Raw genomic sequence first — 19582 nt, 5'->3', positions numbered from 1 at the left:
TGTGTGTGTGTGTGTGTGTGTGTGTGTGTGTGTGTGTGTGTGTGTGTGTGTGTGTGTGTGTGTGTGTGTGTGTGTGTGTACGCGCACTGAATTAATGGCCATGCGCTACTGAGGTTCCGGCCAGGTTCCCAGAAGGAAGCATCAGTACAAGGATGCCTCAGAACACATAAAACAACAGAGCATTTCAACCATCACACAGTAGGAGGATGCAGGACTGTGTTTGTGTTTAAGTGAATATTACAAAGAGTGAAAGAAAGAGAGAGAGACATTCAGCGCTGTGCAGCTGAGAGCACTGAGTTCAAACATGATGACCTTTCGCCTGCATAGACTGTCTCAAAGTACTCTGTCAGTCTTAAGAAATGCCCGGAAAAAGATGATAAGAAGACGTAAAAACAACAGTTCTTACAGCTATCTCAATTTCCTCAGTGTTGAGTTTCGTCTGGATGGCAGTGAATCCTCCCAGCTCTCCAAACTTGACAAAAATTACAGAGAGAAAGGAAACATGAGGCAAAACTGATATAACTCTGGTATATATTTATGGAGACAATATCTAAGTGGTGGTTTATTACTCACTCGATTCACCAAATCAACCAGCCAACCATGGGGCTCCTGAAACAGATCACTATGATTTAAGTAAATGCTTTCAGCAATGACACTGAAAATTCTCATGAGACATACACATTAAGTTTTCAAGCAGCTGCTGTGTGTCAGCCACCCATGGTCTCTTGACCCTCTGCGGCTCAGTTATGCAACACTGAAGAATTGGTCTGTCTGAACCTTGAACATGACTATACACCATAAACAAATTCTTTAACATGTAAACATATATAAATACTTGCCAATGCATCTGGATTAACTGCCAATACTACAATGCTACAGTACAATCTTATAACGCTTCACAGACAAATTAGTCTTACTTTCTGATAGGCGTTGCTTGGAGAGACGGCAAACATGTTAGCCTCGTCTCCAAAAACTTCAGCCCAATTTCTCTGACAGGCCTTCATCCGGTTCTTAAAATGGTACTCGTTGTCAGGATTAAGGGCCTGCGTGTAAGAAGAATTACACATCATAAATATTTATTTTTATTTCCCCTCATACGTATGAAATAAATTAGCTTTTTTTTTTTTAGTAAAGCTGAACAAAACCCAAAATAAATGGAATGACACTGAACCACAGTGGTTCATAACATTTTGAATAAGGTGATTATAAAAAGAAAAAAGACAGTAAATGAGACACATAAGCATCGTAACAGGAAGGTTTTCTATCATTTTAGGAAAACATTACTAAGTGAGACGACGCACCATGGTCAACACTCCCATCAGGTTTACAGGTACAGGGTCCTGCTTCACCCTCTCTGCAACCAGTTCCACCAGCAACATGAGCATGTTGTAGATTCCCTCATGAATCTCTGTGCCCCATTTGTGTACGGCACTGCTGGTCAGTAGCTGGTGATAATGAACAAGGCATGTAGAAAGGAAGTAAGTCAGGTATGCTAAATATTCAAAGAGGCACCTTGAGTTCAGTTTCTCTTTTGCTTACCTTTTTAAAGGCCTCTGGCATGCAACGATCCATAAAGCGCTTGCAATTCTCATCAGCGTCAGCAAGACCTGACAGGGAAGGAGAAATTGGATTCACACATCTAAACTTGGAGAATTTTTGGCTGTCAGATTAGTTACATATTGAGTCATGCGACACAAGTGGCCGAAATAACAACATGTGAAAAACACCCGATGGTCCAAACAAAACACGCCACCCACATAATAACGCAAATGTAGTTTACTGCAGACCTTAAAAACAACATTTTCATCACCTCCACACACGCAGTCTTACCATGTCGAGCAAGGCAGGAGGAGGCAATGAGACACTTGCCCAGGGACTCCTCTCTCTTGTAAGGTATGGACCAGTGGTCAGTAAAGACTCGACTTTCCAGTTCATACAGGTTGGTGGTGGGAAACTCCATGCTTCCCCCAGAGCAGTTCCCATTCTCATCATTGCTCCTCTGTAACACACAAACACAACAAAATTGTGACATAAAGCAGAGGGTGACTGCATTTCATACGGCTCATCCCATTGTTTTATAATGACACTGCAAATGTCCTCTGTGTGATGCTAGGATAATACAAATGGCCTCTGGCGATGATAAAGTCAGACAGGATGATGCCTGAGTCTTCTCCTCTCTCTGGGAGAGGAGCGATAGCAGTCATTTGGAAAGTGTGTCCTCTCCTCTATGATCTGCCCTTCATCTCTGTAATATTTTTATCTTTCTATTTCCTCCCAAGAAGCTTTCAGAACAAATTAAGGCAGGTGCTTGTTAGTAAGTCCTTTGGCAGCAATTAAGTCTAAAGAGTGGTGATGTGTAAGTCAGGGTGTGAGAGCTAGACAGTCAAGTTCAATGAATACCCTGCCAAATGACATGACACTGTCTTGTTAGCTGTATGATGGCGTCATGCCTGAGCAGGTAATAAAGAGACAGCTAAAATTCAACTCATTTAGAGTCAAGTTTTATACCATCTGTAGTTATGATTCACAGAGCAGAATTAAGGCTCAGCTGGAATAAGAAGACAGAAGAAGGCAGTGGCAGTGAAGCCTAGGAGTCTATGTGGTAAAAGCAAAAACAGTTAAAGGGTTAGTAAATTATTTATGCCATAAACTTGCTTACATATTCATGAGGTCAAGTGTATATTTATGATTAACCTTCACAGCCTCTTCCTCTCAAACAGTGCTGCCCAGCCAATTCATTCAACATTTAAGGATGGCGCAAACTAGGTGCAGATGTTAAAGTAATAACTGAACCATTTAATAAAGCTTGACCTGCTGTGTTACATTGGAAATTATGTTAAACTACAACTGATTCAACTTCCACTACATTATGACTGTAACAAACTATTAGAGACCATTGCTCATGTGGAAGCTGCACAGTATAAATATTAATTAGCGGTACAGTTAAATATAGTTATATACATATTAACATAAACAGTGGTCAGTGCATTCAGTACATGACTGTCCTGCATATCGATGTATATGAGAAAATATTATTAATCAATCACAGAGAGGAGAAGAGGAGGCAAAGGGAAAGATAAAGCATAAAGGATAAAGGAGGAGCATCATATTTCATCTCTTCCATTTCTTAGAAAATTAAATACGACAGATAGATGAGAGGAAGAAAAGCTGGAGAAAGACTAAACTAATACAGATCTTTGGAAACACCCCAATGAAAGAGCACAACTGGCAGAATTTCCTAACCACAAGTCAATGCCCTGTTTCAAAGAAGTACAATATAGGGAAAACCACAAATCACCATGAAACATGCACTAGGCTCCAATACTTTCAATGCTTCCAGACTTAAGGGCTTTAGAGGGAAAAGGCTGAAAAGCACTGCATGCGTGTGGCTGGCCTGGACAATGAGGTAACTCAGTGCCACTGTTACTATGCACCCGCAATCCTCCTGGGATCCTCTGCAAAAACTGCAACGTGTTTGTGTGTGTCAGGGACACTGCAGGGCTATATTTAGGAGCATGACATGAGGCCAAAGACCTATGACAGCCTTCATGAACATTAATACAAGAAACAAGGGAAGAGAAGAGGGCAAATACAGCACTTTCCAACTTTGGATTATTCTCTATAACTTTATAATTTTTGTAGGAATGAGTGAGATTTATTTCTCTGTAGTATATCAAATACGCCACACACACGCACAGACACATTTATATAGCAATTACAATAAATGCTCAACTAGTAAATAGTAGCAAATATGTTTGGTTGGAAAAAGATTCAAATTGTACTTCTAACTTTTTCTGGCAGATGAACAAACAGGGGGAAAATGGGATTAAATAACAGGAGTTACTTGGTGGTAAATTAATCTGTAACAACATCATTATTAGAATGTGTTTAAACATAGGCTTCTTATTGACCTGTGGGTGTGCTCTATTTTCTGCACACTGTGAATGCCAAGTGTTGTTTATATTACACTTACTAAAACAGCCTGTAATAAACCACCACCGTGATAACGGGGTAGAAGAAAAAGCAGGTGTAAACAGGAACAGGTCAGTAGTTTATGTGTACTTATTCTATTGACCCACAATCACAGCATCTCACTACAATCAAAGGGACACAACAGGTGGCTATCAAGTCTGAATCAATAACCTCACAAATTGAAGGACTGGTCACTTTCAATAGCCTTAAGTTTTTGGAAATCTATAAAAGCAAAGGGTTTGAGGTTAGGTTTGTGTTTAAGGTGTTCAAGGTGTCAGGTGAATCATATGTAGATGGGCATCTGCGGTTTACTGTAATAGCACATAAACGCCGTAAATTAGGACAAAGTGTTAAGACCTGTAGGTAGGTAAATTACTGTGAAAGAACTAGTGACTGGTATTTTTCAATCAACTACAACCCTTCTCATACACGCAATATGTAAGAATTATCAATGAATGACACAAAAATAGATACTCATATGATGACAACTGACATTATGAATAGAAAAATAATCAAAATGGCCACGTATGCTTAAAAATGAAATTGCGAAACCGCTCTAAGCCCGGTTCGAGTGGACTGCAATTCCTACAGGAGCGGAGCAGTCTGATAACCATCCAGCTAACGTTAGCTAACACATGCAAAGCAGACATAAGAGATCAAACTGTCTGCCTGCAGGCTGACTGGCTGATAGAGCTGTTTACCTGTTACCAGAGGTCCCAGCTGAAATCTCTAACTGCAATCCCCCAGAGTGATGCCTCTGTGCTCCTAACCTTGGTCCCCTTACTGGCGCGTTTAACTCTAAACTAACGTTAGCTAGCCTGCTACAAGCTAACTGCGTTAGCTTTTATGTTCAAAATAGGCTTTCAGCGCAATTTTTAAAGGAACGAAGCTTAACAATCACAGGCAACTCTCTTGCTCTCTCCATTAGTATCGAACAGAATTTCACCTCCTGCTCTGACAGTTCGCGTTAGGTGCATGTAGCACTGAAGATGCTAAGTTTAGCCAGTTAAATGGGCGAGCCCACTCTTTCTTGCAAGCGGCAATTAGCCCGGTTTCCTCCCCTCGCTGCTTCAATTCATGGTTGCTAAAACTACAGGTTTCTCTTACCTCACTATCCACTACGTCGTGGTATGCTGGAGGAGGGTCAAACCCTCCTGTGCCAGTCCGCCCGCTGTTTTCCCCCTCTCCACTCGAGCCCAAGCCGGGGTTAGGCCCACTCTCCATCGGTTCATATCCATACCCGAGTCCGGGGCTTTCGTTCGTCAAGAGCGCCACTGCCTCGTTGATGTCATTCTTAGCCAGCCGGAGCGCTTTTCGTATCACGTCGGGGTCTGGGAAGCCCATACAGAGGAGCGTCGTTATGTGCTGCTCCTCTTCGGTCTCCATTTTTGGGGTGTCTCTGTCTAGCAGACTAGTAGTAACGGGGTTTTCGGCACAGCCCTGTAGCTGTGCACGCCGCCATGTTTACAGTCCGCTGCTACTAGCCTGTCACGATTTGCTTCGCTCACAACAGCGCCGACACAGGTGTTACGGCGACTTCTGCCTGCCAAGCGCTGCATGCTTCTCGCGGGAGCGCGCAGAGGGAAACGAAAGTCATTTTATTTTGACGCAAGGCCCAATTTCATATGTAACTATTGCTTAATAATTTATTTTTAAAAATCCCAGCGGTCCCCTTTTCCTTTCACTTAAGTTTAAGTGCATTCTGGAAACGTTCACATTCATAAACAGTCCATTTATTAAACTGATGAACAACAGCCTGAGATGTCATTTAAATGGGCTCAATGCAGTTTTGAACACTACTTAAAGAAGTCCTGACCCTTTTCTTTCCGATTTTGAACAATAATTTTTCACATTCACCTGGTCTTACAAAAAAAATGACGTACTGTAGTAAAGAAAGGAAACCCATCAGTGGGATTTAGTTTTCTTTCCTTGTCCAACTTACTTTAATTGTGGTATGGTAAGTAAAATTATGTATATATATATGTATATATAGAGATAGATAGATATGTGTGTGTGTGTGTGTGTGTGTGTGTGTAGGCCTAGTAAAAAGTTCAAAATTCCTGGACTCCTTCTTTTTGCTATGTTTACATTCCCCAGCCATGCAGTAGGCCAGTTCGGGCACTTTCCTCGTCCCCTGGCCACACATTTGACATCCATTCTCAAACTGTTTAACAATAGTGTCATTTTCACTGCTGGTGTAATTATAATGTATGGCCGTCTATTTTGATTAGAAAGTAAAATAAAAATGAAAAAAGACGTTGTTTTTTTTCTAGAAAAATGAGCATTGCAACAAAATTTGAGAAACCACAGAAATATTATAAAGTATTAACAATCTTAAAATTTTGACCTACCGTGGTTATTTTCACAAATAAAACTTTTCTTCGATTAAATTTGGTGTAACCTTCTTAGGGATCAAAACACTTGGTCATAATCATGGGACGAAACATGATAAAAGGGCTATATGTAAGTTTTAAAATGGTGGCAGCTGAAGGAACAGATAATTAATTGTGAGGATCAGTTCAGATCAGACATCAGCTCATACCACCAGGACCTTACTCTGAGAATGGTTTAATTAGAAAAACCCTAGCCCAGGTTAGTTTTCTTTTGTTTTGTTCAGCAAAATGCTTTCAGACATTAACTTAGACTTAGACTTAACCTTCTTAACTGAACATTAACACGTGAGCAATGAATGTTTGAAGATATTGCAGTTTATAATAAATTGCTGTAGTTTATAAAAATGTATAATAATTTAGTTTTGTTAAATAAATAAAATAAATATTTTTTCAGGCATAAGTGCCTGATAAACCATGTTATTTAAAAGTCCAACTTTTTTTTTTACATTTATATTAAAGCTACAGAGGATACCCTTTAAATACCGAAGAGCCGTTTACTAATGAAGGGCGTGGCTTTGCCATAGAGCGCGAGAATGGGAGCGGCGGCTGTTGGTGGCGGGCGTGCGTCACGTGAACACTCGGCTCATGTGACAGGGGAAAATCAAAACAGGAACAAAATGGCAGCAACTGGAGACGAAGCCGCTGCCATGGATAGCATCTCCAGGGCACCATCGACTCATTCGGCGACTCTGAATCCGACCGCAAGTGATAGCGGTCAAGCAGAGGGCCCGGGGGATGCAGCGGAAAGCCTCGCAGCCGCTCCGAAAAAACACGGCACAAACAGTGAGTCCTGGTTTCTTTGCACTTCCCTAGCTAATGCTAATATAGCATACAGTAATCCAATTATTTAGTTTTCTATTTGTGGGTCTTACATTGTCTGCTCTACATGGCATCCTTCTTATTTGTGTAATGTGATTGTATTTTGCGTTATTTCATTTATATTGTGGCCACATTTACGTTTGCAACTGGATTTAAAAGCTGCGCTGTGTTAATGCTGCTGCATTGTTTTCAGGTGATGGTGGTGTGGAGACAGCAGAGGAGGCTGTGGAGCCTGCAGAGCCCGATATAAACGAGTTGTGCACCGATATGTTTGAAAAGATGGCCATCTTCTTGCAAGGAGAACTAACAGGTCTTATTTTTTGAATATTGGAAACACTCGCATTTTCTTTTCAAAGTATGAAACAGTTATATTCTTAAATGTCAAAGCCATAGGGCCAGTTGCTGATGTTCTTTGCTACTCGTATTCATTCTTACCCATTTTTCTCTAAATGTTCTCCCAATCTCCTTAGGCACTTGTGAGGATTACCGTCTATTGGAGAACATGAACAAGATTACTAGCTTGAAGTATATGGAAATGAAAGACATTAGCATTAACATCAGTCGTAACCTACAGGATCTTAACAACAAGTGTGAGTACAAAAAACTAAAAAAAACTAGCCCCATAATTTTCATCTGTTACTGGAACTTGTAATATAAGAAGACTTGTCTGGTGTGCATGTTTTCTTTAGATGCAAGTTTACAGCCCTACTTGGACCAAATAAACCAGATTGAGGAGCAAGTATCTGCACTTGAACAAGCTGCTTACAAATTGGATGCATACTCCAAGAAACTGGGTAAGACAGTTAATGACAGAGGTGTAAAAGTGTTTGTTCTGCACAGAGGACAGGATATCTTTTGACACAACATAACTGAATCAGAGTCAAGGATGTTCTAAAAAGCACATCTTAGGTAAAATTAAAATCAACAGCTGAAAGCAACACACATTTGGGGCAGTGTTATCCATTCTTTACTATTATAATTTTTAGATTTCACTGGTGGCTCTACATTTTTTTTTTTTTTTATCTTTAAATGTAAAGTTACTTTAGGAAAGTAACTTTGTCATTGTTTGTTTTGATTTCACAGTACCATCTTTCTTTGTTTTAATTTGCTATGTCTAGTGAACATATTTTTTTTTTTTTTGTTGTGTCTTTGAGAGCACAGTCAAGGTGACAGTGTAGGCTCTTTCTGTATCTGTTGGCTGTTGAGGTTATTATTTATGGTAAAGTCAGCACAATCGTGTTGGCAGCTTCCATGCCAATAGATGGCGCTGTGTCACCACAAACAATTCCTGACCTAAATATTTTAATGTTAAGGTCAAACATTATTTGATTGCACCATAACTGAACAATGTATTTTTATTACAATAGAGTGAGAAGTCATCCCTTTCTTTATCTTTATAGAGGCCAGATTTAAAAAACTGGAGAAGCGATGAGGGGGAAGAGGCGGTAGACTGAGAGCTATGGTGCCTTCCCTTTCACCCTGCCTTGCATTCTGTTTTCCTTGCCAGTGGAGCCAGGACCTGCAGGGAGGATGTGAACTGAGACTGAAACAACAAACAGTCAGAGACACTTTGACACGTAGAAAATACCAAGGAGGAAGCAGCTGAATGCACATGAGTTAGTAATGCAGTGTTTGACTTAGATTTGACTCCAATATCATGCAGCCAAGGTATACAACGTATACCCAAATCCTTTTGCAGATGTCTGTTTTTGTTTTTTGTTTTTTTCCCCTTTGTAGAATAAAAACTCTAAATAGACGGGCTATAATAACTGCGAGATGGAGGATATATTTATTACTAATCAGATAGAAATTCAATGGAGCATTCAACAGCAATGTTATACACAATTTACATGGCAAAGCATGGTCACAGATGTGTTTTAAGAATGTGTTGGAATCCCAGTCTCCTTCCTTGGAAATTGTCTGATACTGAGCCCTGAAAATTTCATTTGTTAGTTCTGATTTAAAATGAATGGTATAAAAAATAAATAAATAAATAAATAAAAAAAACTTTTACACATTCACTAAAGACTTCAAGATGTTTACCAATGATGAAGCTATTGTATAGAGGGCAGTTGATAATGATGACACTTTGACCATGGAGTTTGAAATCTGGAGCTTAAAGGCATTTAATATGACTGGCTTTTTTTTTTTTTTTGGGGGGGGAATAAATTATGATCTGCATATCATTGCTTGATTGATAATACTTTCCTTACAACGGTACTTATTATTTTGCTTTATAAACATGTACATGAGGTGTGTATGTTTTGGGTGTTTTTGTTTGTTTTAAAGCTAATGTAAATGTAATGACGAGGGGAAGGGAGAGGAGAGGTCCTCTTCAAACTGGTGGAGAGCAGCTTAATAAAAAAAAGTGATGGTAGCCAAGGAATACAAAACTCAAGTGTAGCAGTGTATTTTATTTTTTACAATAAATAAATGTGAAAAAACAAGCTAAAGTCCAACTATATATTATAAGTATGGGTGCAACAGTCTTGAAACAAATGCTCTAGTAGCAGCCATCGGAAACCAGTCACCTGTTCTGTCTCAGGACCCAGTAAAAAGGCCTTCACATACTGGTGTTGGCCAGAGGGGCCGATGGCGAGATATGGCAGCCTCGCTTCTGTCAGTCTGCCCCAGGGCAGCTGTGGCTACAACTGTAGCTTGCCTCCACCAGTGTGTGAATGTGAGAGTAAGTGGAATTGTACAGCGCTTTGAGGGCCCCGAAAAGCGCTATATAAAATGCAATCCATTATTATTATTCAAGGGTAGAGCTCCTTGGCATACATCTGTACTATCGATCCTGTTGGTCCCCTTCCTCTGCTGAAGCTCTGCTGCCTCATATGCACCTGCTCTCTTGACTGTCCTCACCTCCCATCTTTTATGCAGAGTGTGCACTGTTGATACTTTGTTTAATTAGGAAGATGTGAGAAGGAAGTAGAAACATTTCAAAACAAGAGCATGCAAAATATGAAGGCTATAAAACATTAAATCTTTCACCTCATGACATAAACAGTGAAAACAGGTTTTCAGATGAAATTTGTATTGACAGCAGATGGCGGACTTGTACCATGGTAATGCTCTAAACTAGTACATTGTTGACAAATTAGATATAGTAAACTGTAATTCTGGAAAAACTGACCCACTCCTGAAAGAGGTTTGAGTCACAAACTTCTCAAATGAACTCTGGGAAAACCGAGACCAACAGAGGGAAATGGATGACACACACTTGATAATTCAAAGGAAAGGATGAATGCGTGACTGAAGATGTGTGTGATGCCCTCTGCCTCCTTTGTTTCCTTCTTTAAATTAGCTCTCCCAGAGCTGAACAGAGCCATGTTTGCCATAGGCAACAGATTATCCAAACTGATAGAACCTCCCTCTGTGTGTTGTTTCATGCACACATATTCATGCGTGTGTGTGTTTGTATAAGGACTAATCTAAAACAGGTCTCTGTCATTAGTCCAGTTGAGGCCCTGGCGCAGAGGGAGCCCATTATTCAAACTGTAATGTTATTTACTGTTGCACTGTGATCCTTCCATCTCTCCCTTTCCCTGCCTTTATCCAGGACCCTGGGGCATAAATTCACCTCCCCTCCCAAAGGCTCTCAAATCAGGTCTATTAGATGATTGAGAGTTGTTTTCTGAAGGCTAAATGTGAGTGCCAACAGGCAGTCAAGCATAGAAAAGAACATACAAATCACGAACCTTATAATATTAAGTTTGTAAAAATATTGTAAAAGCTGGCTGTGCTATAACATCATAATTTGGGTATCACATGTTCTGTGCTAAATGTGTGGATTTAAGACTGGACAGACATAGCATACAGAAAAAAAAGAATTCATGTAATGTGGTCAAGCATATACCCTAGGCGTGACTCAACCATCCCCATCCATTTTCTTCTGCTTATCCATGGGGATAGTATCGTGGGGCTGGAGGTAATCCCAGCTGTCACAGGGCAAGAGGCAGAGAACACCCTGGACAGGTAGCCAGGCTGCCATAGGGTTAACACAGAGAGATAGATAGCCAGTCACGCTTACAGCCAATTTAGACTCATCAATAAACCTAACCACACTACCTGCATGTCTTTGAACTATGGAAGGAAGCCACAGAACATACAAAACTCCACCCAGCAGCTTCTTGCTTTGAGGCAACATTGCTAATATCAACCAGTTAATTAAAATGCAAAGGAATTAAGGAACAATTATATCACATTTATATTTTCCAAAAAAAAGAGCTGTTATTCCAAGGTGTTGCCTTAGGAAGCAGTAAAACAAAAATATCTGACAATATTTGGAAAATGGTAAGAATAAATGGGTGAATGTGTAAGAGCCTCATACTTGTAATAACTACATTTCAAATTCTTCTCATCTTTGTGGACACACAAATACGCATCCATGCAATGCATTTAGTGCAATCAAACTAAATGTATATGCAATCTAACTTGTGCGAGATGTTGGTCAGTATAATAAAGGATACACTGTTAGTTGCAGAGTTAAATGACTGCATTGATAATGCCCCCGCATTATATCATTCTGCTAAATATAACGCTACAGCCAACGAATGGTTAGCTTATCATAAAGAATAACATGAAAGAGAAAAAGGAAGCCTGGCTTGTCCAAAGTTTGCAACATTTGCCTGTAAGCACTCGCAATATAACACTCATTAAATAACAAGATCAGACTATTATGAATTGAGACTTGAGGAGATTAGTGCACCTGAGTAGCAGCCTTGCATTTATCCAAATATTACAGAACAAGTGTCTGTTTCTAAACCTTTTTTCGAAAATCAGTAAAATGTCTTTTATTTTTTTCATCCCACCTTTAGAAGTGCATATTGTGTTACATATCGTAGGTTACTTCAGGCAGGCCATAAAGCCGCATTCAGTCAGCTAATCTCATTGCCTGCATAAATATGATCACAGTTCAGCTGATACCCTTATACTCGTCCAATTTGCAAATCTCTCATAATGACTTCCAGCACATCCTGGGTAGTGTAGCTGAGTGTCAAGCGACAGAGATGACATTTAGCACCTTCCAGTGTGAGGCCATAGCTCTCGGCCGGAAAAAGTTGAGATGCCTCTGGGTTGCTCAGGGGTTGCGGCTCCAAATAGACAAGTTAAAGTATCTTGGGGTCTTGTTTCACAAGTGAAAGTAAAATGGAGTGGGAGATCGACATTTGGATTAGTGCATAGTCTGCATTGATATAGATGCTGCGCTGATCTGTTATAAAGAAGAGCTAATCATGAATGCACAGCTGGTGATTTACTGATAATAGCAATAAGATCCCAGATAAAAGCAGCACCAATGAGCTTCCCCCACAAAAGTCTGGGCTCAGCCGCAGAGACAGTATGAGGCGTTGGGTGTTCAAGAGGCGCTCGAGACCTAAGAGCTGCCTGGGCTGTCCTTAGGTGAGGTATTTCGGGGGGAAGAACCAAGGGCAGAGCAGATATGCTTGAGTGATTATAGCTGGCTTGGTAATGGTTTAGATGGAAGGATGGATGATTGAATTGCATTCTAGTCAGAACACAGTGGCTGCACAACTGCAAGCCACTTTGCAACCCATCTTACTTTTATCTTCTTTTTTTCTTGATGTCATCATCTGTCTTCTTTTTTGGTCTTGCTACTCACTGTATGCCTGTGGTGGGGGATGAGGCTTTTAGGACTGCAAGGTTCTAGAACAGAACCATGCAACCAGGTAAACATTATTGCAGATGGAGATAACAATCTTCTTTTGATTATAGTGAATAATAGTGGGGTTTTTTTTAATACAGAGCCAGGTTTGCTCTTTCCCCTACTTCCATTCTTTATGTAAAGCTGAACTGATACTGGTTATAGCTTCATATTCATTGTAAATACTTGTCAGTAATATAAATCTTCTCATCTAACTATCAGCATTATATTTTATCAAATGTCAAACTCATCATTTAATTGCTGATTTTAGACATGAAATTATCTTGACACTCATTGCTGTTTGCGTTAGGTGACCCTCTTATATTTACAGTGTTACTCAATAACTCAGTCATGTGTTTTGATCAGGATTTTACTCCATACAGGTCCAGAGTGAGTATCTTTTACTACATGCTGTGATGGGCTAACTCATACTTTATTAGATTATTGTAACAGCAAAACGCATGCTTTTAATTTTTTTCACAAGAAAACATCTCTTTTCATTCTCCTTCTCTTTTGTGATTCCCATCCACAATGTAAATGCCGATTCCCAGAGTTGTAATACACCACAGACAGCAGGGGACATGGTGTAGACAATGAGTCCTCTAAAAATACGCTCTAAAATTGATCTTGCAAACCTCACAGCTTTTCCAGCATGCAGGGCTAAAACAATGCATTACAGATGTCTTAATATATGCAACCTATATATCAATAGAAAAGAAACATAGAAGGATTTTTGATTGAATTACATATTAGTAAGATTTAATCCATTTAAAATATTGGTTACACAATACTGGAATTGTTCAAATTCATATCTTCTGAAACGATATGGCCTCAATCTGAAAGATCTCAAGAAATTCCCAGAAATGTGCCTGAGAAAGCATCAAACATATGTCCATCATCAGCTGAAGCAAAGGCGCTGTTTTCTCCAAGAGGAGATTGGGCAAGTTAACAATAACAGGGCAGGATGCCACACCACAGTGTTGTGTAACTGACAAGCAAGCACAAAGTTTGGGAAATGTTGCCTGTGTTCATGAATGAGAGTGAACAAGGACACTCAGAAAGTCGTTTTCAAACCACATTTGCTCTTTGTTTTTAGGCCTTGCTCAAAGTTAGCATTTGGCTTAATTGGGCAGTGTCAACAAATTTACTAGTATTGAGAAATTTAACTTTATCCCTTTGGCTTTTGCTTACTTTCACACGCACACTCTGATGAGATAAACAGCCCCCCATAACTGCACTGCAAGGCGTTTAAATACCCTTCTATGCTGCTGTAAAGCAGACCCTTTAAAGTCAGCCAGCTAGCTGAAGATAAAGAGTTTTATGTTAACATTCATTTCAAAAAATCCAACAGATCTGGGAGGTATTTGGGTGCAAATACAAGCCACATGTGAGATGTGAGGGACTGAGTCAAACTTCAAAAACTTTCTACCAGAAGGGCATGAAAAGCCACATGAGGTCAACGTTTGGCATTGCAATCATTCACCTACTTCTGCTGCTCACACCTTTGTCATATAATGTGCACATGTGAGAATGCAAAGGGAAAAAAAACACACAAAACCTACACATGTCACATCTGACCTCACTAAAATTCAACTCCAAAAGCCAGTGTCTGTCAGGTATGTAGTTCTTGGAAACACACCAACCAATGCTAGACAAATGCAATCCATTCTGATTAGACCAAAAATGTCCACGCTATCCTTCCATTATTGCAAATCTAAAATGACACCAGATGCGACTGTTGCACAAAAACATAGCTGCAACGTTGTTTTGAATGTGAGGCAAAACCCAGCTGTTCTCAGTAGGTAGGAGACTCATGTTGTCAGAATCTGTTTCTGGCGTCAGATCACGCATTGCTCCTGGCAGCATTGAAAGGAGGACCGAGAGAATCTTTTCCCTGCAGGGCGTCATAACTAACACCACCTGAGGACAGTTTGATTTAATCCTGCTCAAAATGTGATGTTAGTTCAGTCCTGGTGCACTGACGTTGTTTGTGTTCCTGTTTTGACTTTCTATGAAGAGTCTTCCTTTCATGCTCACTGTGTTCAACACCATGTCTAAATTGATTGAGCGCCTTTAAAGCACCGCTCAAACTCTTTGGCAGCACAGTGTTTTTCTGTCATTTTCTGCCATTTGCACAAAGCCCACACAGTCATAGCAGGGTGGCATTTGATACACAAAACATGTCAATCCTTTGTATTATGACATTATACATTCTTATCACAATCTTTGCACCCTGTAAAAGAATTTGAAACAATTTCATTCACCACTAGAAAAGCACATACAATTCCACAGACTGGTATTTTGTACCAACTATGGGTCAAATGACTACATATAATCTAAAATAGTGTTAATCAGAGTGATTAATCTACAAATAATTATGCCCTAATTCAGTTCCTCTAAGCTCTGTGGACCCTTATGATTCACCTCCATGCTGTTTTGGTGCAGCCTTACCATTCCCACCTTCTTAATTTTTAGCTGGACAATTTGTAGGAAAGACTTACTGCCCATTTGTGTTTAGCATCAGGTGACAGACAACGCTTCAGTAAGAAACATCAATATAAAATTGAAAGGGTTTAGACAGGAAACTGTTTATTAATACGTCTCAATTTTACAATTATGTCATTATTGTTCTTTTTTTTATCTAAAAAGTGACTTGGGGTTCTAACTTACTGTAAATCTCAAAATGTCAGTTTGTGCTTGTTGTTATAGCCTTTGCATCATTATATTGACTGAGACATCTAAGACCACTGTGGTTGAGTAATAAAGGGGGTTTATGGCAGACAGTGGCTTTCTTTAACAAGTCTCATCCTGTTTATCCAAATTACAACGTCAATAGTTCACAGTGTAAAAGTTTCTCCAAAAGGGCTTTTGTGTGTGCGTGTTTTGCTTTCAGCATGTGTGCATTAGCTCATCCAAATGAGTAATAAGTGTCCAAAAGCCATAAAAGGACATGTTGACTCATCTTGTTAGTGGAGTGCTACAGGCTGTCCCAAAATGAGACATTTGGAACCAAAAAATAACTTCCACGCAAAGACCTGCTGCTCTTTCTGTCCAGCACAGGCACATAATAAAACGTATCCATTACAGTATAAGCAGGACTTATTTTGCACATACTTAATCTACATCAACCTTTGTGCAACCGTTAACCAGATTTGATCTGATCTGACCCAGTTTCCCAGCTCTCAAATTAAATGGGTAACAAATCGCATACATACCACAGTGCGAAGTGACTGCAGAGAGGCCAAAGCAGAAAACCGTCTTTGTGCCATACATATACTTCAGAAAGAGCTTTAGCTCGTACAACTGTGAAATTAATATTTTTTTCTATGTTTCCTCATCAATATCACTGATGTGTGGCATCCCATTCAGAGTCGTGGCTGTGAGCTTCGTAATCATGCTCCATCAATTCTGTCCAAGGCCAGCTGCTTGTCATTCAGTCAAAATCTTCAAAAGGTAAATTTCATTTCAGTCCAGCATTTAGAGTGTTAAGAGAGTTTCCTTCAAGTTATTAATGACTTGAAAAAGATTTAACTCCCTGGATTATATGAATCATGGTTACTTCAATGAAATTGCCTTATTTTGTTTTTATTTTGTTTTGTCATGCAACATTATACCATCATTTCTGATCATTCTCTTCATCCATTTTTTTCTGTTTATTATTGTTATCTTCTGGCCTTCAGATCTGAGATTATTCACAGAATTTAAGAGCAAGGCTTAAGAGACCCAGTTACTCCTGCTATTTTCATTGAATTTCACGATTGCATAGATAAGTGGCTGGCACACTGGCAGACTGTTTATCAGTGTTGCTTCACTGCAAGAAGCTGCCCGGCTCTTGAGCGTGATGCTCTCCCTGTGCCAGCATGGGCTTGCTTGTGCACACCAGCTTCTTCCTACAGTTCAAAGAAATACATGTTAGGTCAACCGGTGATATAATACTGAGGTAGACAAAGTGTTTGTAGGGTATGGAATGAAGCACTGTATGAAGGTATGGTTAAAAGGGGACTTTGAGTATTCAGTAAGACTAGAAACAACAATATATAAATCCAAGTAGACTATATTAAAAGGCTTAAAATCAAAGGTGGTTCGGTCGCCATTGTCTCTCCACTTTATTAAGTACTGGTTCCAGATAGTTGAAAATCATGTTAAAATCTTCTTTGTTTTTCATCAAACATACCTTCAAATATCAAAATATTTCCTGGTATGTAGAGCTTATTTTTCTCTCCTTTCAAAAAAAAGAAAAAAAAAGAAGATTTATTTACATCCGAGAAACCAAGACAGTGACCATGGACAAAAAAATGTTCTGTTTTGTGTTAACTATGAGTGCATGCAAGCAGTGTGTGAGATAAATTCAACAGAACATTGAATTAGACATGCTTTTATTTCCCGTTTCTTATGAGGAACATGAGCAGTAACTGAGAGAGAAGGCCGGTGGACAAAGTGTACAAAAACACAGAGGCTGTGACGAGAGGCCTTTTGAAATATATACTTTAAGGTAAAAAAAAAATCTAATAATTAAGCAGTTAAATCAGATCTTACCCTTGTTATTATTTTTACCAGAACATAATTTGTTTAAATTATATGCATCAGTCATCTGAAACTACACTGATCACTCATCTCTCACCACTCTGTGTGAATTAGCTTTGGCCATTTGTCCATGCAAAGTGCACCAACAGAGCAGAGTTAAAGGTATCAGGCTGCAATAATATTTACCTTAATTTCTCAGAGAACAAAAAACATAACTGTACCTGGCTCAGCTGGGCTACCTGGTCAGTTCTGCTGTGTGTGTAGTTCTGTAGCAGGTGGTGCTACAGTAACTGTGTGCTAAGGTCACGGTGGAGTCGATACTAGTCTGCCAAAAAAATCAGGTGGTTTCTTCTTGGTCTGCCTCTCCCACTTTCCTAATGGATTTTAAATAGTTTTGAGACATCATGTGACACAAAACAATCAGCCTGTGTGTGAGTACTGTCTCCTTTAAATCGTCAGTGTCATAACAGCTCTAATCTAAATATCATCGCTAATCTGTGTTTAACAGACTGACATAAAAATAACAGATATAGCTGGTAATACGTGATATTCAAACAAGGCCTCTTCTAGGAAACAGTCACAGCAATCTTACCATCATCAAGTTACTCAAGTTATTTAAGAGGCTTTGTTTAACATGTCACATGGCAGTATAATGTGACTGTGTTTTTGAAGTGTGGTTTCTTGGTTCCTTTGTTTATTGCCCCCAAATCCCCATTATCCTATCAGAGACTGCGAGTACATGGGGAAACTGCTCACCACGTTCAGTTAGGAAGAGTTAGGCCTTACATCTGGATCTGTGATACTATTAGCTTTGAGCATTTGTGAGGCTGTGCAACAACCAACACGTTTCATCCTGAAGCAGTTAAATCGGCCTTTGCAAATCACATGTAACTAAATCTCCTTATTTACCCCCATCTAGAATCTAGCTTACCACAAGTTATTATTACGATAACAGACAATAACCGCCTAAACTTCGATATATACAGCCAAACTGCCTGTAGTTCCTCTGTTCTTTCTATTTTGAGAACAAAAAGGCTTTACCTTTAACGTTACAATAAACACAAACTTTTCCCCTATTGTTGCCTCAAGTGTCATTAAAAGAGAGAAAAAGCAAGAGGGAGGTATGATTGATGGCTTTACCCCCACTGGTTTTGAGATTCATGCTCTCTGTAACAGATCTAACCTATAACAGATGTGTGAGCTGTGTGTATCTGTGTGTGGATGTGTGTCTTCACAAATGAGAAAAAGAGAGAGACCAGCCTCTCTAGGCCTTTCTGTATTTCCACATCACCCGTTCAAGGATAGGTTTAGAACTTTACACAACTTTCTGTCTGATTTAAAAGAAAATTCAGGCAGACATATGCATATGCTTCTTCGTCCTTGTAAGATTGCTTGTTTACTTGCTACCTCTGTAACAGTCCTGGCTCTGTGTGAAAAAGAAAGCAAACAGGCATTTTTCAGGAAGTGTCTGACTGTTTCCTTAAGTTTTGTTTAGAGTAACCAAACTATCACAAGAAAATGTAAGCCCCTTGGAAGCTAATGATTTGAACAAGAACAACGATTGATACCTTTTTATTAAAGGCGATATACTTAAATAAATCAAGCTGACACTACATGGTTGTTTTCATCATTTAAATTGGTAAAAACACTGTGTCAGTCGAATTGAAAAAGCAAATAAACCTCGATGTTAAGTACCAAATTAATAAATTTAGAAAAAGGGGTTCCAGATTGAGAATACTACAGCCAATGAGCTTGACTTTCTTTGGACGTGACGGGAAAAGACTGTATTATGTAACCCGTTGACATGTAGTGTCTGCTGAGGTCTTTGCTATTGAGGCTTGCAGAGACATTTTGACAAAATCTAAAGAGTTATTTAAGGCCTCCATAAAACTAACTAACTAATCCCTATCCCAATATAACAAAATCCAAAAAGGTGTTCCATATTTCAAATGAAAATTTTGGCCTTAGACCAGAAACTTGGCTTGTTATCAAAAGAAGTGTTAGAGAAGCCCAAAACTTTATCAATGGATCTGCAGGTTTAGTTAGTTGTTGGTGTCAGGGTACATGCGTCTACAATGAAAAAGCAATTGGCTGAATCTCAAAGGCATACCAAAAAAAATATCTTATCCTAAAAGAACATTAGAGTGACAACAAAGTTTGGCAATGGACATGAACTTCAAGAGCTCTTGGAATAATGTGCCCCAGACAG

The 19582-nt window shown here is 39.4% G+C and overlaps 2 protein-coding genes across 4 annotated transcripts in view; one reads left to right on the top strand and one right to left on the bottom strand.

The window, feature by feature from the left end:
• The window catches only part of usp24 (ubiquitin specific peptidase 24), a 33640-nt gene extending 28129 nt beyond the window's left edge, over window positions 1–5511 (bottom strand). For 2 of the 3 annotated variants that reach the window (XM_005923262.3, XM_005923263.3), the window contains exons 1-7: window positions 5080–5511; window positions 1831–1999; window positions 1540–1607; window positions 1302–1445; window positions 918–1043; window positions 574–609; window positions 407–472 (exon numbers count right to left, since the gene is read on the bottom strand). In XM_005923262.3, coding sequence (XP_005923324.1) covers window positions 407–472; window positions 574–609; window positions 918–1043; window positions 1302–1445; window positions 1540–1607; window positions 1831–1999; window positions 5080–5358 — 888 coding nt within the window. In that variant the 5' untranslated portion in view covers window positions 5359–5511. The remainder of the gene's footprint in view (window positions 1–406; window positions 473–573; window positions 610–917; window positions 1044–1301; window positions 1446–1539; window positions 1608–1830; window positions 2000–5079) is intronic. The other variant, XM_005923265.3, reaches the window with a different exon arrangement.
• A 1362-nt stretch (window positions 5512–6873) lies between these two features.
• bloc1s2 (biogenesis of lysosomal organelles complex-1, subunit 2) lies at window positions 6874–8910 on the top strand. Its single transcript, XM_005923259.3, has 5 exons — window positions 6874–7148; window positions 7378–7494; window positions 7655–7774; window positions 7874–7978; window positions 8585–8910. Exons 1-5 carry the CDS (start codon window positions 6899–6901, stop codon window positions 8614–8616), a joined length of 624 nt encoding a protein of 207 aa, XP_005923321.1. The 5' UTR covers window positions 6874–6898; the 3' UTR covers window positions 8617–8910.
• The last annotated feature ends 10672 nt before the right edge of the window (window positions 8911–19582 follow it).

This window comes from Haplochromis burtoni, unplaced genomic scaffold (assembly GCF_018398535.1).
Source record: "Haplochromis burtoni strain Fernald_Lab_line unplaced genomic scaffold, NCSU_Asbu1 Contig_65, whole genome shotgun sequence".
Taxonomy (NCBI): Eukaryota; Metazoa; Chordata; class Actinopteri; order Cichliformes; family Cichlidae; genus Haplochromis; species Haplochromis burtoni.
The sequence above is the reverse complement of the archived record's forward strand: the minus strand, read 5'-3'. Positions and strand labels throughout refer to the sequence as shown.